The sequence below is a fragment of the Salvelinus fontinalis genome, chromosome 18, assembly GCF_029448725.1.
Source record: "Salvelinus fontinalis isolate EN_2023a chromosome 18, ASM2944872v1, whole genome shotgun sequence".
In the NCBI taxonomy this organism is placed as follows: domain Eukaryota; kingdom Metazoa; phylum Chordata; class Actinopteri; order Salmoniformes; family Salmonidae; genus Salvelinus; species Salvelinus fontinalis.
In genome coordinates, this window is record NC_074682.1 from 22,162,221 (window position 1) to 22,189,084 (window position 26,864).

Below are 26,864 nucleotides of genomic sequence, written 5' to 3' on the forward strand. Positions count from 1 at the left end.
TAGGTTAGCCAATAGGCTAGCGGATTAGTTAGCCGCTGCTATGTGTTTTCAGTTGCAAATGAACCTACCTATCTAATATGAAAGTGGCTGGCTAGCTAGCTAACTAGCTACCGCCAGTAAACGAAACAAAGCCGGTGGCCCTCTAGCAGTTAGTTAGCCTACGCCACCTCGTCAAATTGAGTGTGATGTTAGTTAGCCCGCAGTTTCTGATCCACAAGTTCAAATTACATTGCCATTGGCCAACAAAATGAATTATGTGCAGTTTAGCTACGTTGCCTAGCTAGTTTAGCAAGTAACGTTAGTCAACAAGCCACTAATCTGTTAACTAGCTAACATTAGCCAACTACCTAGCTAGCTAATTGTTCCTCCCTGCTCTTCGAAACATCAGTCATTCACCCGCACCCAACCTCTAACCAATAACGTTACTAGCTTGATACCTAAATGTGTTTTCCCCGAATACCTGACCAAGAGATACCAGGGGCATTCTTGCCAATGAAGGATACTGAGGTGGCGGCACGGCGTTCGACTGAGGAGCACCTGGGGCTCCCGGTGGTAAAGACACGGAGGTCAGGGTAGCCCGCAGTTGGCTCGACGGAGACGGGACAGTTCCAGGTCCACTTACTGCGACAGTGGCGGGTTTTGGGACTATTTTCGTCGGCAAACTCATTGCAAAAAAACAAAACAATACACTAATAAATACTGATACAAAATATATCTAGCTTGCATAAATATAGCTAGCAAGCGTTGGATATTATTGAAGCAGGCCGCAAATCCTTTTACCGACAGGGCTAGCTATTAGCAACGCAGAAAATCTTTTTTTCATGGAAAGTCGCTGTTCGGGTCTATGGTGTTATTCATGGGGACGGTGGGAGGTTTGCCTCCCTTGCCCGTCCAGGACCTCTGCAGATCCGGTTCAGTTCTTTCGAGCACTGTCACCGGTGTCTTTCCTCCTTCGATAATTTAACATTTGTTATCAACAACTGATTTTTCTATAGCTAGCTAATCATTTTTCCACGGAGATGAGAGACTTCGTTAACATGGCGTTGCGGCCGCTTCCAGTCCGGCAGGACAGACGATTCGACAATTCTCGTCCAATTACGGGTATGTTCGGCTTACCTAGAGCGATCGAAAATGACGCTTAATTTGTTGCATTCATGTGGCCAAAGCTCATCTAGTTTACTGACTGGCACATACATTCATCTATATTGATGAGCACTGCATTATTCTTGTTCTAATAAATAACTATGCTTGGTGCTATTTTTAAAGAATGCATGGTATTTATTATTTTAACTGCAGTGGCTGTCTTGAAGTGTGTGTGTAAAATAAACTCACATTTTTAACGAGGCAATTCAGTTAAGAACACATTCTTATTTACAATGACGGCCTACCGGGGAACAGTGGGTTCAGGAGCAGATTGACAGATTTTTACCTTACCAGACCGGGGATTCGATCCAGCAACCTTTCGGTTACTGGTTACAACGCTCTAACAACTAGGCTACCTGTCGCCCCATGCTATATTTATGGGGTCGTTCTCAAGAACCGCTCAATAATGTATACAAATGTAATCAGGTTCAGGTACTGTAATATGTACACATAATGATAATGGTGTATTTACAGGCAAAGACCGAAAGTCAAAACTTTGTAGTGGATTGTACTGTACTCAGTACTGCATTGTTTGTGTGCAGCGACATCTGTTGTTAATAACCATCAATTGACATACTTTTTTTTGTAAGTAAAAAGACTGAATTATTTTTGCTTTGATATATGGATAGTTTTTATTTGTTTTGGGATCAAAAACTATAAAAAGTCCCTTTCAAGCATCAGACGAGCCATAGAAAAAGATGGGCATACAAAAGAATGGTGACAATATTTTTATTAGATTAGAAAAATAGTTTTATGACACATACAAGCCCTGTCATGCATGAGCAGCTCCAGAATGGGAAAACTCTTTGTTATGTGACTTGTTCGATGGTCAATACATCCTTCACAAGTTTCAGGAATTCTCTGATTGAAAACTATTCAAATAATATGTCCCTTATCATATCAGGCATTCAGCAATTCGGAGGATCACTTCTTTACAACATCACTACTGTATAAACTGGAGACATTAAGCAATCAGACTTTACACAAATGATGATGTTGCGTTAGGTTTGTTGATGCAGAAATGACATACACATAGCTTATTGAATCGGATCAATCATGGGCAATAATAAAATATGACTGATACAATCTACTTGACTTGTATTCTAGATGTGATTGACGGTTTCCTCCGGATTATATTGTTTCAGTCCAAATCCAGTAATTGCAACTCGTCATTCTTTTGCAGTCTAAAAATATACAATAAGTGAAGACAACATATAGAGGTGGGTTGATCAGATACAAATTGTAACAGTGAAAAAGAAAGACAGAAAATAAATATCCCTTCCTGTTGAAAAATAAGGCATATGACAACTCTACATAAAACTTGATTGAGAGAAGTTCCATTAGTTTTACCTTTTTTATAACCATTTCTTCGGTTTCCAGTGTTAAAATTGTTCCTCCTTTATATAAACATAAAGGCACATTTTCATAGAGTTTAATTGGGGGAAAATAGGCGGCTTTCTAAAACAAATTGTCTTTATGAAGAGAGTTGTGGCTGGCTCAACCTCCAGCCCTCATAAGGACCCTGAGAAGGGCAGAGTGGGTAAAACAGCTGGATTTTTAGTGGTATCAAGACCAATGCTCTCCTTCCTTAGAGACTTTGCCTCTAATTTGCTCCAAATCCACAATGCCCATTTTGCCAACTGCCATACCGACAAATGGGTAGCAAAGCATCACCAAAGCTCACACTTGTGTTTAGGGTTCATGGGGGAATCTGCCTTGCAGCCAAAGTGTTCAGAGAACTCATGGGAATTGGAGATGGTGCCAATAACTCGAAATCTTGATGGACTGTGTGGATCTGTGATGACGCCCTCATGCGAGCTTTCCGGAGTCCGAACTGAGCACCATACCTACATGTAGCAGGAAGCACAGACACACATATTAAGGATTTCAGAGTGAAAAGTCCTTAATTTACATTATCAATGTAATAGGTCATTATAATTAATACATAACACCGTTGAAGGTAGGCATGCTAGAGAATGCATTACTACATTTGCCACAGACATGGATATACTTTAAGTGGCACAAACCTGGGCAAATCCAACAAAAAATAATTGATGATTGGTCATCCCCAGGGCAGGCAGGGTGGCCTCCTCTCCATTCTTTGCAATCCAGTTCATATAAGCCTTCAAAGCAGACAAGGGTCATATTACAGACAGCATGCATTATCCTCCTCTTGCCATCGAGAACAGTATGAGAAAAAAAAACTGAAGAGACTCTTTCTGCTCGCCCTCAGCTTTATTTCCTCCTCAGTCCCCACTAACAGACAGCGCTCATGCAGTTCCCCATTTCTGCCATGTGGTTGGCTCATCTGCTCCATAACCTATGACTTTCATTTGACGGAAAGAATGTTTGAGAGCTCACTCTGAGGCTGACCAAGCCTCTCCAAGCCACCTGTTGCATTTCCAGGCTTTGCTGTGATGTAGGCAACCCCGTTTTTTTCCACCACAGAGTAAAGACACGACCCACAATGACCCAATCAAGTGAACAAGAAAACATGTAACGTGTGTCATAGTTCTGACCTTCCAAATACTGCATCTCATATTGATGATTTCGAAATGTCTGCACATTTACAGTATGTGTGTGTATAAGTTGAATTGCTCTTGCTCTTCATATTGTCAAGTCTACTTTCTTCTATCCCACCCTAACAACACCTCTCTATCATACACACCTTGTAGGCAGCCTTCAGTCCACCATTGTCAGCTATGTTCTCTCCCAGGGTGTGTTTTCCATTGAGGGGTTCTTTGTTGATGCTGTAGTTACTGTACTGCTCCACCATACATTGAGTCTGCTTCTTAAAGGCCTCCACAGACGAGTTCTTCCACCAGGAGCGGAGGTTCCCATCCTTGTCGTACTCCCTCCCTTTAACATAAAGAAAAATATGCTGTAGAACTGGATGCTTCGTTTAATATCGTAATGTGTCACGTTCGGTGGGATGTTTTTTGGTGGGATGTTTACAACAGCCTATAATATTTTGTCGTTCTTTTTTTAAAGAGAGAGGGCAGACAAGATTATGCAGTCGAGATTCTGGTGAATTTGCAGGGGTCAGCTCGCCCTGTGATCAAAGTGTCTCCCCTGCCATGTAAGTATACAGCCTTTATTTTATTTTTTAATTGTATTTTAGTTTGTAGCAAAACTTCTTATTTCCCATATAAAGTAATAAGAGTTAAGACAATACAACTTCTTTGAAAATTAAAGATCTTACCTTGGTCATCAAAAGCGTGTGTCAACTCATGTCCCATAACTACACCAATCCCACCAAAGTTCAGGGCCCTGGAAATAGATTCAAAATCCTTTCAAGTAAATAAAAGCATTTTATAACTTGCAATTAAATTCTTGGCTATGTGAAGACACTCAAAGAGACACACATACTGTATACAATTGATGCAAGTATGGCGCGCACATGTGGTGTACCTGTATTTGTGCCTAAAATGGGGACGTATTAGGGAACTGTATAGGCTGAAGAGGGAAGAGGGACCTACTTTGGCCAAGAGCGGCTGTAAAAAGGAGCTTGAAGGATTCCTGCTGGGAGCACCATCTCATTCTTGGTGGGATTGTAGTATGCATTCACTGTAGGAGGGGTCATGCTCCACCTGTGTATGCAAGACATGGGATATAACACCAACTGAGCACAAAAGTCTGAGATCAGGGTGGTAAAAAACAGTATTTGACTCTCCCCTATCCCCTTCGCTAGGCTGTTGACTTCAGATCAGTGTGAAAGAATGAGAAGCCTGAGCTACTCGGCTATGTAGTGAGAGAAAGGGATCAGTACAGCTGAGGGATATTGGTTCCCGGGGAACGTTTCTGGATGCCAGCAGTATTCCTTAGAGTCAGAATGGGAATTTGTCCCTGTCAGAGCATTTGACCTCCTCTCTGGAGAGGCCAGCAACAGGAGGGTGAGGGCCGGGTTATAGACACTCACTGGTCTCTGTTGGGGATTTTTCTCAGCTGGTCCGCAGTCACTCTGGCGGAGAAGTTGTAGTACTGCATGACATTTTGGAAATACAGGTCAGACACCACCTCAAACTGAGAAAGAGAGAGGAATCAGGTTAGAGAAAGAAAGAGGTTTACACACAAGCAATGCAAACAGGAGATACTGTAAGATCAAATACATTTTTATTGGTCACATACACATGGTTAGCAGATGTTATTGCGAGTGTAGCAAAATGCTTGTGCTTCTAGTTCCGACAGTACAGCAATATCTAACAAGATTGACAACCCTTCTCAAAACCAGGGTCTTACAGTAAGATAACAAAGAGTTGTGTATTTTTTTATCAACATATGATATGACATGGACAACTTCATAAAACAGAAGTATGCATATTTATTTTAATTGCATATTTACCTACATCATTGAACACTTTGTCAAGCTCCTTGGGGTCCATGATGAATTTTGGATATCCAACCATGTTGTAAATGGCATCAGCCTATAACAGAGAAGATGAGGTGAATTGAGACAGATGCTAACACCAGATGGCACTGCAGAGTTAGTTTCACGAGCCTTACGCTAAACATGACCATTATAGCAAAAAGGACTATTACATTTACATTTGAGTCATTTAGCAGACACTCTTATCCAGAGCAACTTACAGTTAGTGCATCCATCTTAAGATAGCTAGGTGAGACAACCACATATCATAGTCATAGTAAGTACACATTTCCTTGATAAAAGTAGCTATCAGCAAAGTCAGTGCTGGCAAGAAAAGACAAGTGTTAGTGCAAACAAGGCAAGGGTGTTCTTTTTTTCTTTTTTGTGGACAATGCTTTTTGTGTCCTGCCGGGCAATCTCTTATGGAATACAATTGAAATGCTATAGCTGTAACAGACACAGCATACCATACCATGTTAATTACGAGGCAAGAAACATTTCCATAGTTTGCGGTCAGTGTAATGACAATTCCCTCACCCTAACAGTGGAAAACATATTTCTGGCAGTTATTCAAAGCAACTCGTCTCGCCCACCTTCTCTTTGGCTGCCTTTTTGGTCTCCTGGTCCATCCAGCCCACATACTTCAGACTATCCTCAAATGCCCATTTGATCTCAGAGACCATATCTTCTGCCTGACAGACAGGGAAAAGGAAAGGCATGTCAGAATCTCACCCAGGGGCAGCTCACAGTGGAGGTAGTGCGTGAGTGGGTGATACCTTGAAACACTTACAATGGCCTTGCTGTCCTCGTCGAAGGTGGCTTTGACAAACAGGGCCCCGAGAGCAAAGCCGAGGGCACTGTCCGTGTCGCTGACGCACAGCTTCCAGCGTGGGGTGCAGCTCTGAAACATCACACTGAACACATGAGAACTATGACACCACACCACCGGAAAACATGACACCACCTACACACAAAAACACTGACATCACCTAAACACACAAGATAGCACTGTCTCTCAGACTATACAAAGTCTATACAAATACTTGAAAACACTGCATGATCCTAACACAGCATCAGTCTTTAACTGTATTAGATTCTATAATGCCCCTCAAGCATGAAGTAGTAGTGTTGGTTTTGCATATGAAGCAAACAATCTTTCCTTGGAATCCTTTACCTCAAGGCGAAGCCAGGCCTTTATCAGAGTGTGTAGGGAGACAGCACATTGCCCTCTAAAAGGGCTGACTGTTGTTTTAGTGAGATTCTCAGAGATTGGCAATGACAGGACACTCCTCTCGCCCCCCAACTTCCCCTTTCCTACTGGAGATACTAGAATCCAAACTGAGACTATGCAGCCAGGGGAAAAGGAAGAGGCCAACAGAGTGGAAACGGGTGAGCAAGAAACAGATAGGAGTAGATACAGGGGAAATAATGACAGAGAGAGTGATAGAGGTAGAAAGGGAGGGGAGCTAATAGTGTAGTGTGGATGGTCCCAGGAATTGTGCACACACACTTGCAAACACGCACACACAGGACGAGAAAGCACTTGGTATGTTTTAACAGTGTGACCCCAACGGAAATCAAGGCCAGGGGAACAGGATCTAGCTCAGATAAGGGTTTGGATAGCTGGAACCCCCACAGCACAACACAACACAGCAGATAGCTGTTAGCAGCAGACAGCTAAGGGAAAAAGCTGTCCGGTCAATTTAATGTGTGTCTAGTGATAACAGTGACTCAGCTACTAAAGTATTTTCTTATCAGCTTCTTGTTTAATTAAGTTCGCTACTGACAAGTGCACATCTTATTACGTTTTATCTATGCAAATTTACGTTTACAGTGTACTTTATACACATAGTTTCAGCCACTCATTTATTTTTATCTGTGCTATAAGCAAATATAGCTTAACTCTGCTGACTGTAGCAGCAGGAAAAGCCAGTCCCCTTGAGTACTCTTATCTGAGGTCTGTTGCCTATTTCCCTGCTAGCTTAAAGCACTGACATTATCTCCATCTCTCTCTCTCACCTTCTTGGTTCCGTACATGACTTCAAAGAAGCGCTGCTCAGCATCCTGGAACTTTTGGTCCAGGATGGACACCATCTTCCTCAGCACCTTCATGATCATGTAGTTGTTCAGGACGCTGCACAGGTAGGAGTATATTCATTCATTACATCATTCATCACATTAACATTTCAGGAAAGGAAGCAAAATATTATATATGTACAGTGGCAAGAAAAAGTATGTGAACCCTTTGGAAATACCTGGATATCTGCATAAATTGGTCATAAAATTTGATCTGATCTTCATCTAGGTCACAATAATAGACAAACAGTCTGCTTAAACTAATAACACACAAACAATTATACGTTTCATGTCTTTATTGAACACACTGTGTAAACACTCACAGTGCAGGGTGGGAAAAGTATGTGAACCCTTGGATTTAATAACTGGTTGACCCTCCTCTGGCAGCAATAACCTCAACAAAATGTTTTCTGTAGTTGCGGATCAGACCTGCACAATGGTCAGGAGGAATTTTGAACCATTCCTCTTTACAAAACTGTTTTAGTTCAGCAATATTCTTGGGATATCTAGTGTGAACTGCTCTTTTGAGGTCAGGACTCTGACTGGGCCACTCCAATAGGCATATTTTCTTCTGTTGAAGCCATTCTGTTGTTGATTTACTTCTGTGTTTTGGGTTGTTGTCCTGCTGCATCACCCAACTTCTGTTGAGCTTCAATTGGAGGACAGATAGCCTTACATTATCCTGCAAAATGTCTTGATAAACTTGGGAATACATTTTTCCGTCGATGATAGCAAACTGTCCAGGCCCTGAGGCAGCAAAGAAGCCGAAACCATGATGCTCCCTCCACCATACTTTACAGTTGGGATGAGGTTTTGATGTTGGTGTGCCTTTTTTTCTCCACACATAGTGATGTGTGTTCCTTCCAAACAATTTAACTGTAGTTTCATCTGTCCACAGAATATTTTGCCAGTAGCGCTGTGGAACAGCCAGGTGCACTTTTGCAAACTTCAGACATGCAGCAATGTTTTTTTTGGACAGAAGTGGCTTCTTCCGTGGTGTCCTCCAATAAACAGGACCGGCCGGGGGAGTGGGCGGCCGGGGGAGTGGGCGGCTTTCAGGAGATGGCCCAAAACTCCCTCCGCCACTAACCTATCTCCTTTTCAATGTGTACTAGGTTATCAGCCGGTCCTGGCACCGTTCCATCAGAGCCAGATTGAAGCACCTGCGGTGGACGAATGGTTTCGGCGCTCGGAAGAAACATGTGATGCTGCCCATGTGCGCCTGCAATGGGCCATCAGGCGGCAGAAGGCGAGCGCCGACCGGCACCACAGTGAGGCCCGGTGCATCGGGTCTGGCTCTCAACCCGAAACCTACCCCTTCGCCTGCCCTGCCGGAAGCTGGGTCCGCGGTAATGTGGGGCCATTTAAAGTCCTGAGGAGACTGAACGAGGTTTGTTATAGGTTACAGCTCCCTCCTGATTACCGTATTAACCCCTCGTTCCATGTGTCTCTCCTCAGGCCGGTGGTGGCTGGTCCGCTCCAGCAGTCTGAGGTGCGGGAGGTTCCTCCACCCCCTCGATGTCCACATCGAGGGGGCCCTGGCGTATACTGTGCGAGCCATCATGGACTCAAGGCGTCGGGCGAGGGGCCTTCAGTACCTCGTGGAGTGGGAGGGGTACGGTCCAGAGGAGAGATGCTGGGTGCCGGTGGAGGACATCCTGGACCCTTCCTTACTGCAGGAATTTCACCGTCTCCACCTGGATCGTCCTGCGCCTCGTCCTCCAGGTCGTCCCCGAGGCGTCACCGGCTTTCTAGCCTCCACCAATCTACATTTCTTTTTCCATTTGTTTTGTCTGTATTGTACAACCCGGTTCCCATTACGTTTTATTATTTCCCTATTTAACCCTCTGGAGCCATCATGGTTTTGTGCGTGTTTATTGTTGTCAGTTGTCTCGTTTATGTGATTCTGGAATTTCGTTCTCCTTGTTGGAAGATTATTTTTGAGTAGTTACTATTATTACTCATCTCTGTGTCCTGCGCCTGACTCCGCCTTACCCACATCACCTAGACTCTGACACCTACACTGTGAATGTTTAAATGATGTATTCAATATGGTCAAGAAAAATTTAATAATTTGTATGTTATTAGTTTAAGCACACTATGTGTGTCTATTGTTGTGACTTAGATGAAGATCAGGTCAAATTATATGACCAATTTATGCAGAAATCCAGGTAATTCCAAAGAGTTCACATACTTTTTCTTGCCACTTCAGTTTGCATAATGTTTTATAATGTCACCTGTGCTGCTCATATAATATCACTGCTGGACCGATATGAAATCTTACATAAACCATATCATCCCAATGGTTACCTTAATTACATAGTGCTGTCCATCACCATCCAAATATGAATAATGAGTGGAAGGCAGGGCTAGAAAGTGGTTTTAACCTCTTGTTAGTGCTGGCAATGAGGTCAGAGACCTTCTGGAGGTAGTCCTTGGCGTACACCACCACAGGCTCTGAGTCATTGAGGGGTACAGGAGCAAACACATCTGAGAGGTAGGGCATCCAGTCCACCGCAGGAGCCAAGGTCTACAGAAACACAAAGAAACAATGATACTGTCAACATATCTACTGGTGCACCTGTCCTATCAGATATATATATATATATATATATATATATATTTTGCTTTTTTAATCAGCAGGTATGAATAGAAAGCAGTAAGAAAGACCTTGCAGAAAGCACTGTTAAACCAAAATACAATCTATGCAAATTGCACTTTCATTAACACATCTCAATCTGGGAGTCATCTACTGTAGGTTTGTATCTAGTGATACTGCAGGTGGATATCTGGTGTTGACATGATGCTTGGATCAGCTGAAGCAGTAGAGAGATGGGTACTGACCGCCAGATCCTTTGCCTGGATCTTATGGTAGATGAGCTCTTCGTCCCTCCTCTCCTCCTGGGGTACGGTGATGTTGGCCAGGGTGGTCTCAAAGTCCACAATCTCCTGCATCAGCGATCTGGACGTCTCCTCTGAGCCCCCCAACAGGACCCCTAACTCCACCAGGAAGTCTAGGTACGCATTCAGATACTGTCGAGACCAAGTGGGAAGCACAGGGGGAGAAATGTTGGTTAAATGAATTTAAAAACACAATCCAGCGCTAGGAAAATACTGACTACTACAAGCACAGAGTTATCCCTTGAGCTATACATTCTTTCTATATTATTTATACATGGTCTGTCCAAGTGGGGTACTGTAGGGTTTGTACTGCCGCGGATATTTTCTATTCCTAATGAAACACATATCTAGCGAGATAGGTTTCTCAGTATAGTGTACAAATTTATAAAGTTAATTTCCTAATTTAATCAGGCATCTGCATCAAGGCACTGATCTATTTCATGTCCTCCCTTACCCTGTCTGTCATCATGCTACAATCTTTAAGCATATTCACCACAGTGCCATAGTGCGGCCGCCTGTCAGTACCTTTGCATTGGCCGTTTTGTTAAGGTAGTAATCCCGTGAGGGGAGCCCCAGCCCGGATTGATCCACCTGTAGGTACGAGGAACAGTTCATGACTACCATCTCACACTTCATTTAAACATTTCAGCACTCTCAGCAAAGTGAGCCTCTTTCTTTGATAGTATAGTATTGCAGGATCTACTCTACAGTATACTGCAGCTTCGATTAACCTTACAATTTCTAATGTCCCTCTGCACATTTTTTTTTTAAAGAGCATGTAAATGTATATGTCAATCCTCTCTGAGCAGATCTGGGGATAAGTGATGTTTGATGATTTCTCTGACAAATGTAAATAGAATCAAAAGCTAAAGGAGTGAGGAGGAGGCCTGTGGGAGTAACTGGGCCTACAGCCACTGAGCCTTGGAGCCACTGGGGCCACTGGCTCTTCTCTCACCTGGATAATATTACTGTTGGAGCTTTTGGAGTCAGTGCTGACAAACACAGTGAAGAATGGGGAGCAGCGGTAGTTGGCCGACACTGTGCGTAGAACCTCCTGGAAATTGTTTTTGTCCCAGGAGCCGGTTAGGGCCCATCCCCCCGTCTGAAAGAAAAAATGTATGATCTCCTTCAGAGAGAGGCTCACTTAAAACCTGAGAGGTGGTGATCCTTTATATCAGGGCATTGGATACATTTAGGGTAATTAACTGTATAACATAAAGAACATTTTACACATCTATTAGCACATCATAAACATAGCTTATATGTGCATAGCGCTATGGCAGAAGACTGGATGAGGATGCCTCTTGATGAGCGAACTCACCTGATTAATGAGCTCTTGTAGAGGCTGAGCCCCTAACTCCTCAATCTTAGTCTCATTCATACAGGCCTTGTAATACCTCTGGGCCTTTTTCTCAGCCTTGCTCAGCCCCTTCATCGTGGTGTTCTCTGCCAATCACAACAGGTTTCACAGTTAAGTCTTCTACAAACGTATCTTACATTACAATGGGATAACAAAAATATTGAGAGAACAGTGGGGCAATAAGAACTAGCTAACTGTTTGTTTATATTTCTCTAGGCTGTTAAGGGTGAGAGGGGCAGCTAAGGACACCCCACCCCCTGAGGAGAAACCTTACCCAGCAGGTGCTTCATGACGGCCATGTTGCGCTCCCATAGGTTGCTGAAGGGACCCCAGCGGGACTTTCCCTCAGGGAGGGGGTTGTTCCTCACCCATCCCCCACAGGCAAAGTTGTAGAAGTCATGGCAGGGGTCCACCGAGTGGTCCAGGGCTCCCATCACAGCACTGGCCACAGTAATGCATGGCTCCGTCAGACACATGCCAGGGTGAGCTGCCAACAGGGAGTGGGACAAGACAACTAAACATACTGTATCAGATATCTCTTATCGGCACTGTGCTACTTCAGCCTCAACATGGACAACACTATTTATTTTCTTAAACAGCTAGTATATTTCAAGGTCCTTCAATAAATAATTCAAAATATGTCACGACATGGATGTTTTCAGACCATCTGGAAATCATTGTTTTCAACGGGTTACTGCAAAAAATATATATAACCTCAAAGAAAAATTACTTTTCCTCCTCTAAACTCCTACAGAAATAAACAGTGAAATAGAGGAGAGAAGGGCTCGAGAGGTTGTGCCACAGACGAGGTCACTGTCAGTCATTGTCCCACCGTTCCAACAGCTGGTCCTGATGAACTGCTCTTGCCCCTGGCCTGCACCTGTCACACCTGAATGTTCTCCACAGGTGCAGTGTATCAATCACCCAGCCAGGCCCATCTCTCTGGGTTCCCTGTCTCATAGACAATGTCGAGGCACGGTTGTGGAAAATTCTCAGCAGGCCATTGTCCGATGCTGCCATTGGTTCTAAGATGGGCATTGATTCGTTGGCTTTGACGTGATTGCCACACATTAACTGGCTGTAAAAGCTGAAGTGTAAACGGATGTTCATGGAGTATTCTTTCTCTTTCACTGGACTGAATAAGGAGATGGATAATACAGTATTTTATCAGAAAGTGCTCTGGAATTTTTAAGGGTCTAGTTGCAAAAGCTGATTTATAGCCAAGGGGCATTTGGCAACTCCCTTTACATTATTTTGGGAGAAGATGTGGAAAACATCTTTATATTTTTAGAGGGATAATAATTCATGACCCAAAGTCTAGTTAGTGGATTCTCATTCTGTCTCGTGTCTATGTTTGAGGCTATGTTGTACATAAGTCTACGTTTCTTTAAGGACAATAAGTTTAAAATGTTTTAATCAATGATCAACATAGACATGAGACAGAATGAGAATGCACTAACTGGACTTTGGGTCATGAATAACAGGAGCTGAATAAAAGGAGTGGAAAGTGAATGGTGTAGTAAAAGCACATTCTTGTGTCGGTTCTCATAACAGTCAGCGGGGGATTTGTCATGTGGGCTGATAGGTGGTTGAATAGGAGGAAGGGGCATTTGCTTCCCTTCTCAACATACAAGGAAACTAATACTGAGCGGAGAAAATCTTTCAGTAAAGATTTGTACCCAGGAACATTTTGTCAGATTATATGAACATAAAAGAGGTTGTTTGGTCAATTCTTCTCAGGATTATTTAGCCAAATCAGGCTTAACAATCTCAGCCACTCACTCTCTTTGTAGAAGATCCCGACAGTGATGAGAGAGAAGAACAAGGCAACAGACAGAGCACACACTAAGCCCAACAGCCTCCTCTCAGTGTGTGTCTTCTCAGCCCAACACCTGGGACCAGGGCCATGTCGCAGTGTCACCTGTACAGAAACACACACACACACACAGCAATGAGCACCACAGTGTTATCTCCATAGACACACATACACTGGTTACTGTGTGTAATGGTTACAATGACTGGTATACAACCCTTAACCACAGTACTCAGGCAAACAAACCACTCTATGTTCTATGATCCTATGATGAATGGTTTCTTCTTTCTGGTCATAGATGATACATTGAACACCAGAGGCAGTAGTGCTAATACTGTGTGACTAAAATGTATTGGTTATGGTCGAAATGACTCACATGGTATTTTACAATAAATAATGGCTTCCACACAATAATACCTTTCAACACCCCTCTACATAAAGGTCATGTATTCATATTTTGTTCATTTCTTTATAGTTCTTCAGCCGGCATCATTAAAATGCATTGTGCCTCTGCCCCAGATAAGGGGAAGGCAGAGCACTAACCACAATGGATGAACTAGGACATGGTCATGTTTTTTAAATGTCAGCCTGACTGCGTTTACTGAAAGCTCACTCGAGTTTTAGATCTGCTCAATTACTATAGGAATTAATGTGGCTTCCCCTCACTGAGCTTTACACACACCGCGAAAACCAATTATCCCAGACCTGTTAAAGAATTAGATTTAGTCCCATTAACTAAGGCAAAGTTCAAATGTCACACTGAATGTGAGCAGCCCTGGTGACAAAGTCGCCACAGGCTTCCCAATCCTTCAGACTTTGAGGTTTGGGTGGGTTTGAACTTGTAATCTGTATTGATGTGTGCAATTGAGAAGACTTGTAGGCAGACATGTGTGAAGCCACTGACTCAGACAGCGCAGGTCCATTGTAAAACCTGTTTTGGTTTCAGTTACTGTTGTTGTAGCCTCTATGTTTGCCAACAGTGTCTTCAGTATACCTTTCTCTATCTACGGATATGTTTGTTTCTATGATAATCCAAAAAACAACAATCCACAGTATGTGCAGTATGTTGTTCTGCATTCTCCTACTTAATCAGTTGTGGATATATCTCTGCTCTACTTAGTGCAGGGGAAAAAGAAGGATCCCGCACAGGGGTTATTTCAGAGTTATAAGACTGTTGTATTCTGCTAGGCTCTGCAACTGATTATCCAGGCTTTTTGAAGCACACAGAAATGCAGATACTGTATGGACCGCTGTAAAGGGTAGTTTGGTTTATTAAAGGGTTCCACCTGAGACTGAAGTCTTTCTCTTCAAGTAGCCCTTAATGTTAAACGTAGCACATGGCTGACAGAGAATAGCAGGCTGTCAGGAAATAGCATGGCGCTCATAGTCCTCACAAAGACAATAGAAAATCTGCAATTTGATTAGCTCAATGGTTATACATTTCTTTGGAATGGAATGGAATTTGTCATACAATGTAAGCAGATCATCACATAACAACAAAAGAAGCAGAATGAGTGCGTCTCTAGACAGGCTTGGCATGTGTCAGAGTTTGTCGAAAATGTTTATACAAAGGAATAGTTGTGCCTACCTGCATGGCAGAGGAGGGGTAGATCTCATCTCCGGTGGAGTCCACCAGGTCATCCTCGTCCAGAGTGGCCCTCTTGTACGTGGACATCTGAAAGGTCAAATGCAGAAAAGACTCCCTCAGTGCTTCCATGCTCCTCCAGGCCCTTCTCCTTTCCTTTGGTCAGGATGTGTGTGACGTTTACTTTTTAACAGTCTTTGGGAATTCTAGGTATGGTTTCACCCTCAGATCCATCAGGAAGAGTCTCTGTCTGTCTGCTTTGGGTTGCTCCAGTCCAGGGGAAGGAATATTAAATTCTCTCTTCACCTCCCAGGCACACACTCACCTCCTCCCTTCCCCCTAACCCCCTACTCAACAACCCCCCTGGGGGCTGATCTCATGGGCACCGATAAAACTCACCCACTCAAAAAGTCCTGTAAAGGTTTACAAAGAGCCCTTCCTCTCAAGCAGCTATGTTGTTCTGCTCAGCCTTCTGTCAGTACACTCTCCTCAGGAGCTCCCACTAAGCCCAATTTAGCCAAACGAGACAAAACAGAGAGGGAACTCGCAAAAAACAGGAAGAAGCATTGACTTGATCGACAGGCATGACTGAGTGTGAGGGTGTGTAAGAGGGAGTGTATGTGCATTCCACAGTGGTTTCATTTCGATTTAGGGAGGGAACTTTTGTAGGTTAGTTCACTCCCACTCTCCAATCCATAGGGCTAGACCAGAGGGTGGAGTCTGGATAGAAACACCCTCCCACTGCATGCTTTCAGTTGTTGCCTGGGTTACCGTCACCTGATAGGCATGACAGTTGATTGTTCCAATTCTTACCCTGTCTAACCCTTCACCCAGAAGGATAATGCACTATTTCTTAAAAAAATATTATTTTACTACTTAGGTAAACAGCTGTAATTTAAAAGTGTAGTACTAGTTCTTCTCATTTTACATTTAAGTCATTTAGCAGACGCTCTTATCCAGAGCGACTTATATTTCTCCTGTTATCAATCTATCCATGACACTTGCCCCTAGCCTACACCAAGCTTAGTTGCTTTCTCCTATAACTCCTGCCAATGGCTCTGCGTCTTCAGCCTCCACGGACAGAAAATAGGCAGCTCTAACTGCTAGACCAGCCAAACCAAACCCAGCTTTCTAGTACATGGACAGCGCCAGTCAACCCTACTCGCTGTATCACAAGTCAACCCTACTCGCTGTATCACAAGTCCCTAACAGCGCAGCGGACAGCCACTAGTGTTGTCTTAACCTCCACAAGGCCACTCATGCAAACTTCCCCACCGACGTCCACACTGATATTCTTGGCTCTCCCTAACGAGGTCCTGCCTAGTCCCATCATCACCCTGTGGAGGGACCGTTCTGATGAGAGAGAGAGATGGTGGGAAAGACACAGAGGTGATGAAAGAGGTTAGAAAAAGACTGGGAGAATACTTGTGGCCACCACTTTTTTCAGTGATTTCTAAAGTATATTTCCAGACTAAAGTGGGCTTCAGTTCTCAGCATCATAATGTCTACTCTACTGTATATGCATAGCTGATGACTGAGATTTGAATGACAGACATTTTCTTCTCCTTTTGAGTTTATTAATATGGCTGTCCCTAAGCCTCCTTTTATGTAGCGAATGCATTTTACACACAAACAAAACAATGCGACTCTTTAGTCACAATCTACATTCCTTTTAAAACAACTACATTACAAAGGTAACACATGTAGTGGATGAGCCCAGGCGCCATGTTACTAATCACAGTCCTCGGCCTACATAAGTTGTGGTATTCACCGGCACAAACCCATCCATGGCATGCACTCCTTCCCGAGAGCACACACTCATATTTAGACACTTTCTTGGCACTGATGTGTGTGCAGATGTGCCTCAGAGCATTCCTGCATGTTGCCACAGATTGCCGCCGTTAACACTGAATTTCAGACCAATGGTGACGCAGACTCCCTTTTCCTGCTGTTGAGAGGTGTAGGAGAGACGAATGTAAAGCTAATGGTAGGAGGTTTGTTGTGACTCAGCAGGAACACCTGTGTAAGTTTGTATCCTGTCAATAGGCTTTTGTCAATGAAAACACCTCTATACTGTAGGAGCCGGATGCTACCGAGGCTACACGTAGTGGTAGTGTGAGGTCATAGGCATTCCATAATATAGTAATTCTATGAGATCTTTACAGGAAGATAGGACACATTCACTCTGATTTCCTAAGACCTGTCTGGGTCTGGTACATAGAATGTTTTGCTGCACCCAAAGTTGATTATTTTATCAAACTTACTGTGATACACAAACAACGTTTCGACCAACATGGTCTTCATCAGGTAAATTAACCCTACATGACCCACAACAACAATATTACCTCAGTTACCCCGACTAACCTGTGGCCCACACATTGACTCTTTAATGGTACCACCTGTATATAGCCTCCCTACTGTTATTTTATTGTTGCTTCTATTTTTTTTCTTTGTTATTTTAACTTCAGTTTATTTTAGTAAATACTTTCTTAAAGCTTATTTTTCTTAAAACTGCATTGTTGGTTCAGGGCTTGTAAGTAAGCATTTGACTGTAAGGTCCACACCTGTTGTATTCGGCGCATGTGACCATTTTTCTTATTTTTTTTTATTTGCACAGGATCCCTTGGTGTTCTCATGGTCTGGGTCTGTGACATGACTCTGGCTCTACAGTGTCTTTGTTTGTGTTCCTCCACAGCATGTGGGGATGTGTCTCACAGAGCAGCAGATGGCTATGAGAGGTCAATATTCCAGGATTCTTGAACCCTAGTGAGGCCATGGCCTCTGAGGGAGGATAGAAACCACAAGCATGCGTCAGTAATTCGTCACGGATCCTGCAAACCAGACGATTATTTGTATAAGGGGAGTGTGTGTTTGTGCTTGTATTTGGGTATGTGTTTCTGGGATATGGGCAATGGACATGCATGGCTAGGACCACTATTTGCACAAAAGAAAAAGGCAGAGGTTGCTATTCCGAAGGTAACCGCCCTGTGGTGCATACGGTTAAGTTTATTATATTATGTTCTGTAAAATACTATCCTTATGTGATCTTGCAGACATTGATTCAGCTTTGATCTAACTTTATTAAAGTAGAGAATCTTGCATATGACCAGAAGCTTCAGGCCTTTAGCTTTTGGGAAGAGGGTTCCAGAGAATTTGAACCCGCAGCTACTCCAAAAATAATATCAGCTTCGCAAGGATTAATGTCTATGGTAAATGAGATCATATGGTTATGTGGTTTTGGCCCACGACTGACAACATTGGCCTCTTGTTCATTTGGCGTGAACATAGCTATCCTTGGATTGCCAAATGACATAGAAGATTATCCTCTCCTTCTATTAAATTAATTTCCTGACTGGCAAGTGAGTAACAGATATCCTTCAATCTCCTCATGAGGGAGAGAAATTTGAAAATATCTTAAAGATATTTGGGGTTTTGGTAACAGAATGACATGACACTCTATGATATTTTTTCACTTACAGAAGCAAAATAATTTCAGCAAAAATAAATATAAATGTTGATATTAGTTGGCAGGGGTCTTTACTTCTGTTGAGATAATGGGCATCATGCCAACCCAGAGATGGAGCTAGTAGGCCGCCTATCTATGATAGATATACAGGTGCATTATCGGTACCTGATTAGGATGTCGGACATGACTTACTACCGGAGTAAATGATTAAGCTAGCACCTTATCTAACTCTCTGATGTGAGTCATTCACATACACCAACAAATACTTGGGTACTATGACCACTCCGAAGGAAGTGATGCTACAATGTGATGCAAGTGACAAAGGTCTAAGGGCAGCCCATTGCATTTGCTTCAAGCACATTAACACCCATAGAGGGATATGCCCAAATTGAAAACAAGTGTCTAGCCATTGTGTTCGCTTGTGACCGTTTTGACTAATACCTTCATGCAGGGACTCTATCACGGTGCACACTGACCACAAGCCACTGGAGGTTATCTTCTGTCTGCCTCAAAGCGACTACAAAGGATGATGCTAAAGCTTCAGCGTTATCAATTAGAGGTAGTTTACAAAAAGGAATAGAGCTCCACATTGCAGATTTCTTGACCATGCCAGCACTACCAACAACTAGTCATCCGCAATATCGGACAAATGAGACTGTATGCTCTACAAGCTGAGTTTGAAGATGTTTTGACCAGTAGCAGGGTTCACATTTCCCTGCCAACATGGGATGCTATCAAAGCTCATTCAGCTGAGGGCAAGACATCTCGAACACTGCAGTCTTTTATCCTAAGAGGCTGGCCAGACACAAGGAAGGGTACTGGTTAGGGACTACTGGACATACAGAGACAAACTCACAGTGCAGGAAGAGGTCGTCTACCAAGGCGACAGGGTGGTAGTGCCAGAAACTCTATGCCCCATGATTCTTTCTCGTATCCATGCAGGGCAGTCAGGGGTAGAAAAGCCTCAGGAAATCCAGAGACTCATTATTCTGGCCCAAGAAATGTCAAACTTTGTGGCTGCGTGCAGCATATGCAATGCTAATCTACCCAAGCAGCGAAAGGAAACGCTGCGGCCACATGACATACCAGCACGCCCTTGGCCTAAAGTGGGAATGGATCTGTTCATAGTCAAAAACGTTAATTTTGTTGTTATAGTGGACTACTATTCCGATTTTTGGGAGGTGGAGAAAGTGGTTGACACAACAGCGGCATGCATCAATGACTGTTGTAAGTAGCAGTTCAGCAGATATGGCATACCTGACAGTGGTGTAGTTACAGATAATGTCCCCCAGTTCACGAGTCAAGACTTTGTTAGTGAAAGCCTGGGAATTCCATCATGTGACCTCTTCAACCTACCACAGTCAGAGTAATGGGAAAGCTGAGTCAGCTGTGAAAATAGCAACGGCTTTCATCACAAAGGCTATGCAGGACGGCAAAGATGTGAAGCAAGCCATTTTGGCATGGAGAAATACTTCCACCGAAGCCTTCAGTAGCAGTCCTGTACAGCGCTTAATGTCTAGACGCACTCGCTCTCTGCTGCAAACAGCTCCCAAGCTCCTCACACCAAAGGTCATTAGGGATGTGCAGGCACACGTGTGCACATCAGGAGACGTCAAAACAGTACTATGACCAACCTGCTAAAAATATGCCTGTATTAAAAAAGGCCAAGCTGCTAGAGTGCTCCTGTCACCTCAAGCAATGGATGCCATATGGAGTCTTGGCACATGCATAAGGCACATCAGTGCAAGGTCCTATGAAGTGGAAGTAAAGGGCCGAAAGTATTGAAGGAACTGGAGGTACATACACCAAGGTTCAGGAGAGCACAGAGTGGCCGGATGGGAGGACTGTGAATATCCTCTGGATGGTGTGGGCAGGACTAATTGAGGGGAGACTAGGGAGATCCCACCAGGTCCGTCATCTCTGCCAACCTTGCCTTCACAATGTTAGGATGATGTGGATGAGGAAGGAGAGGCCCGGGGCTCCCAGAGGTGCCCAACATGCTGCCAGCGCAGTACACTAGGACAAGGGCTAACATAAGACCACCCCTGTTTGGTTCCAGATAAAACCCTTTTGGGTTTCATGTAGAACCCTCTGTAGTAAGGAACCAATAATTGTTCTTCAAAGGGTTCTCCTATGGGGACAGCCGAAGAAGCATTTAAGGTTCTAGATAGCACTTTTTTTCCTAAGAGTGTACAGGGACTTTGTCCCAGTTACATTACAAAAGGTCCTTTTGTTTGATAAATTCCTTCTTTAATTCTAATAAAAACTCAGTTTAGATGGCACGCTTCAGTCAATAATCCACTCGGTTTCCCTCCTTCAAAATGCATACAAAATGAATCGCAAACATTACCAATAAACTTATCCAAACAAGTCAATCAACGTTTATAATCAAACATTAGGTACCCTAATACGCAAATAAACAAGAACATTTAAGACGGAGGATCGTTATTGTCTTTACCGGAGATAAACAAAAACAAAGAGAACGCGCTCTCTCGGCCATGCGCTTGGAAACACTACAGCCAAAATGGGAGCCACTTAGAAAAACTACAACTTTTTCCAAAAACCTGCCTGAAACTCTTTCTAAAGACTGTTGAAATCTAGTGGAAGAACTAGGAACTGCAATCGGGGACAATTTCGCCCTATTATAAAAGTGCCAGGCATATTTTTTTATGGTTTGTCCTCGGGGTTTCGCCTGCCATTTCAGTTCTGTTATACTCAGAGACATTATTTTAACAGTGTTAGAAACTGTAGAGTGTTTTCTATCCAAATCTACCAATTATATGCATATCCTAGCTTCTGGGCCGGCAGTAGCAGGCAGTTTACTTTGGGCACGCTTTTCATCCGGACGTCAAAATACCGTCCCCTATCCCAAAGAAGTTAAGAAATAGACAATGAACTGATATTTGTTAATTATAAAAAATAAAGATGATAATAATGTTGTAAATAGATATATTCATAAGGGCTGGTGTTAAAAATTGTATGAAGTCTCGAGCTACTTTTATATGAAAAAGAGAATGTTGAGATAATGGGCCAACCCAGAGATGGTACTAGTAGGCCGCCTATCTATGATAGATATACAAGTGCATTATCAGTACCTGATTAGGATGTCACGAACTGTAACATGACTTACTACCAGAGTAAATGATTATGATAGCACCTTATATAACTCTCCGACGTGACGTACACGTACACTTTTTAACAACTTCAACATTTTTGTGTTTTGGTGTATTTTTTTAATACCTTTTAAGACCCCCTTTCCATTGGTTTAACCAAAAAGCAAAGCCTTTGCTTATTTCTAATTTTAGGATGGAAGTTTGTTGAAATATTGACGTGCCTTCTTTTTAAAAAAAACATAGACTCTTAGCTTTCATTTGACACCAAATTGTATGTGCTCCTATGAACTTCACATTAGTGCTCATGTGGCCTTTTACATGGAAATGCCCAGTACTAGATACTGCCCCCCAGGAGTCAAACAAATGTTAACCCTTTAGTACAACCTAGGGGGAAGAGCTGTAGCTAGGAACACATTCCAAAGATTCCAACTTTATGCACTCAAATGGATACAAACACAGTCATGTAAAAATGTGTTCAAGGTGATTAGACACAGTAGTCACAGCCAGCCTACAACACAAACCAGTCCAAAATATGACATAGGCCCAACACAAGGTCTAATGTTTTACTACCCCGGGCTGCTTGAAGGGCATAGATAAAGACAGACTGCACGGCTGAACACTGCAGCTCATGACCTGTGACGTCAAACAGGCCCTGGTGTTAAATGTCTTCCTCTGCATGCTTCCTTTGGAGAAAACACCCTGATACTGTGAGGTGGCGGGTAAAAACAACTGTATCCAGGCCAATATAAGCATAAGAGTAACACAAGATAAACATACAAAAACTAAAGGCCTACACTTCTTAGCCTGGAACATTAATTTAATAAGACTCTGAGAGGTTCTGCAAATTCTGACACCCAGGTGGGTCCTCTCATGCACTGTTCTCTCTCTATAGGCATACACAACGTCCATTATCATCATATAAATACCACATTAATTATTCCAATAACATGTTTTATATCCAAGTAATTCGTAAAAAACAATGATGAAACTATGTTTATGCAAGTGTTAATAAAGCAATGTTTGTAGAGTTACTTATACCTTTATACTACTTCAACCCCACCCATCCCCTATAAACCAGCACCAAACACTTGGATAATGTCATTCGCACATCCTTGTCAAAGGACACTATGAACTTGGTGTCCGTTCATGATCTTCATTACTTAACCCTTACACAGTAAACAATACTGCAGTTAATTATTCTGTATCTGATGTGTCAGTCAGTGACATAACCTGAAACACACAAAAAAACGTCCCTCAAAAAAACAGTAAAGACTACTGCACAATGAATGGGAGGCACCATGTCCAGGTGTAACATGAGAATACCTATGGAGAATATGTTATCTGCATTATGTGGGATTTACAGCTCAGATAGGCCTAGATAACATTAGATTACCTGTGTCTGCTGCTGCATGTGGCCTAATATTGACTTCCAAGAAACTCTCACGCTCACCCCTGGGCCCTAGGTAGGCTAATGAATAACCACTATGCAAACAAGGATGGCAACAACAAGTGACAAACCAATTATGGATTAAAAATGATTATTTTTCCTTTTTCAATGAAAAAGTGTGTTCAATAGTGTTTTCAAACCATCTTTGCTGTAGTAGTAAGATCATCATGATCATAAGACAAACACTTTTATTTAAGTCAGTGAGTAGGTTTGACTAAAATTCAGGGATGACTTGTTTTGGTAATGCAGAAACCGGTTCCCGCTGGGAATTATGCAAAATACACTCGGGTGACCACATGTCAGTGGCCTTTTCTTCCGCAACCAAACAATCATATCCTGCATTTTATCAACAAATTCAAACATCACTAATTTGGACAGAAAAAAGATTGGTTGCTCCTGTATTTCATTCACACCTGTCTTTTGCAGTCATGTTGTGTTTATGGAAAGATGTAGGCCTATATCATCAGGATGTGCTACTGATGTTAAACACTTCTCCAATCGTTGTTGAGAGCTGATATTCTGAGCAAGACAAGCATGCCAATGTCATAGGCCTATCGTCAACCAATCACATTTCCCAAATCCTTTCGGGAAAATTCCAGCTAAACTTGGAGAGGACAGTTAGGCCTAGCTACTTACAAAGCTGGTTTATGACGAAGAGCTACAAAAGTCATTAAACAGCCATATTAGACTGAAAGGCAGGTCAATTTGTCAAACTTGGGAGGTTCTCCATGCTCATTAGTTGCTCATTCAACATATTTGCTGTTACTTTACTCAATCCTGTATTAAAAGTCTCAACCAACTAGAACTGTTTCCTTGGCCACATATTCCTAGATCTTCATAAAACAGCTGCATATGTGGTCTCTCATTTCTGCTTCACCAAATTTTGCATGAGGGAAGAGTAGGCCAGGTGCAATACAATTATACTGAACAAAAATATAAACGCAACATGCAACAATTTCAAGGATTTTACTGAGTTACAGTTCATATAAGGGAATCAGTCAATTGAAATAAATTCATTAGGCCATAATCTATGGATTTCACATAACTGGGCAGGGGTGCAGCCATGGGGGGGCTTGGAGGGCATAGGCCCACCCACTGGGGAGCCAGGACCAGCCAATCCGAATGAGTTTTTCCCCAAAAAGGGATTTATTACAGACATAAATACTCCTCAGCACTACCCCCATCAGACGATCCCGCAGGTGAAGAAGTCGGATGTGGAGGTCCTGGAATGCCGTGGTTACACATGGTCGGCGGTTAAGAGGCCGGTTGGACATACTGCCAAAATCTCTAAAATTACGTTGAAGGCAGTTTAGGGTAGAGAAATTAACATAAAATCCTCTGGCAACTGCTCTGGTGGACATTCCTGCAGGCAGCATGCCAATTGCATGCACCCTCAAAACTTGAGACATCTTTGGCATTGCTTACAAAACTGCACATTTTAAAGTGGCCTTTTATTGTCCCCAGCACACGGTGCACTTGTGTAATGATCATGCTTTTTAATCAACTTCTTGACAAGCCAACCTGCCAGGTGAATGGATTATCTTGGCAAATTAGAAATGCTCACTAACACAGATGTAAACACATTTGTACACAACATTTGAGTGAAATAAGCTTTTTGTGCTCATGGAAAATGTCTGTGATGTTTTTATTTCAGCTCATGAAACATTGGACCAACACTTTACATGTTGCGTTTGTATTTCTGTTCAGTGTAGCTCGTTCGGTACAGCGGGAGCTGTATGGTACTCATTTAGTAAAGTTAGAAGAAAGCTGAAGCAATGTCTTGGAAGATCACATACTGATTAATTAGTATTCTACATAACAGAACCAAATATACCTATAATAGCATAGTATAACGTTACTGTCACATCAAAAACAGCACAGCATTTCTTATGAGGTTTAACTGAAATAAAAAATATTTTATCATCCGGCCAAAACTGCGAATGTCCAGCAAAATCATCTTGTTGTCCCACATTTGGGTATTTTAAAATGTGGTCAACTTAACAATACCTCATGTCATGGTGGTAAACAGTGAAAATTGTAATTGAGCACCATACATTTTTTACGCATCGGGTCATCGCACAGAGATGGTCAAATGTTCCAAATGTAGAGTACTTGTTTACAACAACGGCAGCCAAAACACACAATAAAGATATGGTATGTAATTAATAAACATTTTAAACGGAACAGGTTCTTACCACCATTATTTCAGCTCACTGTCTACGCAGTCCTCTCATATGCCTTCAGCGGACAGCTGTTGGTTTGCCAGACGCTACAAACGACATTAACTATATTTTCAGTCGTGTCACCGCACAAGGCGAAAGCTTCACTGTAAATATTGAGTTTACAAGTTACCCTTAAAAAAGCATTTTCCCGACCAATAGCAGGATGAGAAGCGACGGTTATCTATCATTCTAACAACGGATTTGAGAAATGGGCGGGTCTTAATAAAAATGTTTTTTTACCTTTTCTTAGAAAGTTTTACTTGATTTGTGGTTGCAATTAATGTGCAGAAAGTTATCCTGCGGGAAAAAAGGGTCCCACTTTACTAAGGAACCAAAACAATATGCCTTTGTGTTTACAGTGCATGATAGTTTAGCCTACATGTAGGTACAGCCAGGTACATTATTAAAGTATATTGACCCTAATTAGGTTACAATTGCTACCTGTTTTGGTTTATGCCATTTTCAAGGATTTGCAAATAAAGCAATAGATAATTTATCTAAAGCAATAAGGGGTGGTTTAGCTGCAATTCATTTGAATTTGTTTGCACAAGCCTACACAATTTTCTCAAGTGTTGGTGTTGAGGATTAAGGAACATGAATTGTTGACTGGGTATTTCGTTACGGTCTTAACATGTAGCGCAATCACTTAAGGTGTGGAGATCAAAGAAAATAAAACTACAATAAGCTTCTAAAGTGCCTAATAGGATCAATGGGATTATAATGATTATTATTATAATGCCCTCATTTTCACAGTTCCCCAGGAAATTTGTGAAAGTTAGCCTTGAGTGCCAAGCTACTAGGCCTAATGGTTATGTAGAAGTTAACAACCTCTTGGCTCTGGCTGGTCCAATCTTTGTAATCATCCTTTGCTATAATCGTTTTTTGTTCTTACACAAAACAATATATACTGTAATAAACCTAACAGGAATGGGAATAGCAGATGGACTCAGATGGTGCCTATACTAAATAGGCCTACTATTATTCAGTTAATTATTTTATCCAAGCAATTATTGCTACTTAATTGAAATATACTGTTCAAATGTTGTAGCCTCCCTATATGTCAAGTGCAGGTGAGGCCCTGCGGTAATAGCGTACTTACCTCAAACGTAAATTCAAGTCTTTCTATGTCTATTCCCCCTCAACTGCTACAGTGTTGGCAGTGGTGAGATAATCCCAGTAGTGTTTGCCGGTTCACACTGGGGTTTGTTTGTGGGGGATACTTGGAGAGAGAGGGCAGGTAGTGTAGCCTTCTAGTATGAGAGGGGGCCAAGGAGGGGATTCGATTAAGCTGTCCCCGGTGCCCGGATGAGCGGAGTTAACATTGGGTGAAAAGTGATCACATTCGTTTTGAAACCAGACTGCTTCCAGGGTT

The 26,864-nt window shown here is 42.5% G+C and overlaps 2 protein-coding genes and 1 long non-coding RNA gene across 24 annotated transcripts in view; 1 reads left to right on the plus strand and 2 right to left on the minus strand.

Annotated features, from left to right (window-relative positions):
* The window catches only part of LOC129815154 (eukaryotic translation initiation factor 4 gamma 3-like), a 98,331-nt gene extending 97,269 nt beyond the window's left edge, over positions 1-1,062 (minus strand). For all 20 annotated transcript variants that reach the window (XM_055868617.1, XM_055868615.1, XM_055868604.1 and 17 more), the window contains exon 1: positions 504-1,062. In XM_055868617.1, coding sequence (XP_055724592.1) covers positions 504-667 — 164 coding nt within the window. In that variant the 5' untranslated portion in view covers positions 668-1,062. The remainder of the gene's footprint in view (positions 1-503) is intronic.
* A 796-nt stretch (positions 1,063-1,858) lies between these two features.
* LOC129815155 (endothelin-converting enzyme 1-like) lies at positions 1,859-26,695 on the minus strand. Of its 3 annotated transcripts, none has more exons than XM_055868623.1 (19): positions 26,592-26,695; positions 15,248-15,334; positions 13,629-13,767; positions 12,121-12,333; positions 11,808-11,932; positions 11,442-11,588; positions 11,012-11,077; positions 10,430-10,618; positions 9,973-10,115; positions 7,529-7,643; positions 6,300-6,410; positions 6,103-6,201; positions 5,490-5,567; positions 5,063-5,166; positions 4,623-4,733; positions 4,346-4,413; positions 3,812-4,002; positions 3,171-3,266; positions 1,859-2,990 (listed from the first exon to the last, which is right to left on the minus strand). In XM_055868623.1, exons 2-19 carry the CDS (start codon positions 15,332-15,334, stop codon positions 2,814-2,816), a joined length of 2,259 nt encoding a protein of 752 aa, XP_055724598.1. In that variant the 5' UTR covers positions 26,592-26,695; the 3' UTR covers positions 1,859-2,813. The 3 variants fall into 3 exon arrangements, with proteins under 3 accessions (XP_055724598.1, XP_055724597.1, XP_055724596.1); XM_055868622.1 differs by lacking the exon at positions 26,592-26,695 and adding an exon at positions 25,466-25,697; XM_055868621.1 differs by lacking the exon at positions 26,592-26,695 and having other exon boundaries at positions 15,248-16,050.
* On the plus strand, positions 7,555-13,630 carry LOC129815158 (uncharacterized). The gene is made up of 3 exons (XR_008753400.1): positions 7,555-7,651; positions 8,701-11,956; positions 12,063-13,630. It is a non-coding gene; the product is annotated as an uncharacterized LOC129815158 (long non-coding RNA).
* Positions 26,696-26,864: the final 169 nt, after the last annotated feature.

Coding starts and splice junctions, on each gene's coding strand:
- LOC129815155 (XM_055868621.1), bottom strand. CDS start 15,376: ATGGAAGCACTGAGGGAGTCTTTTCTGCATTTGACCTTTCAGATGTCC. Junction 13,768..15,247: donor ACCCCTCCTCTGCCATGCAG/GTAGGCACAACT, acceptor GTTTCTGTACAG/GTGACACTGCGACATGGCCC. Junction 10,116..10,429: donor TCCAGGCAAAGGATCTGGCG/GTCAGTACCCAT, acceptor GTGTTTCTGTAG/ACCTTGGCTCCTGCGGTGGA.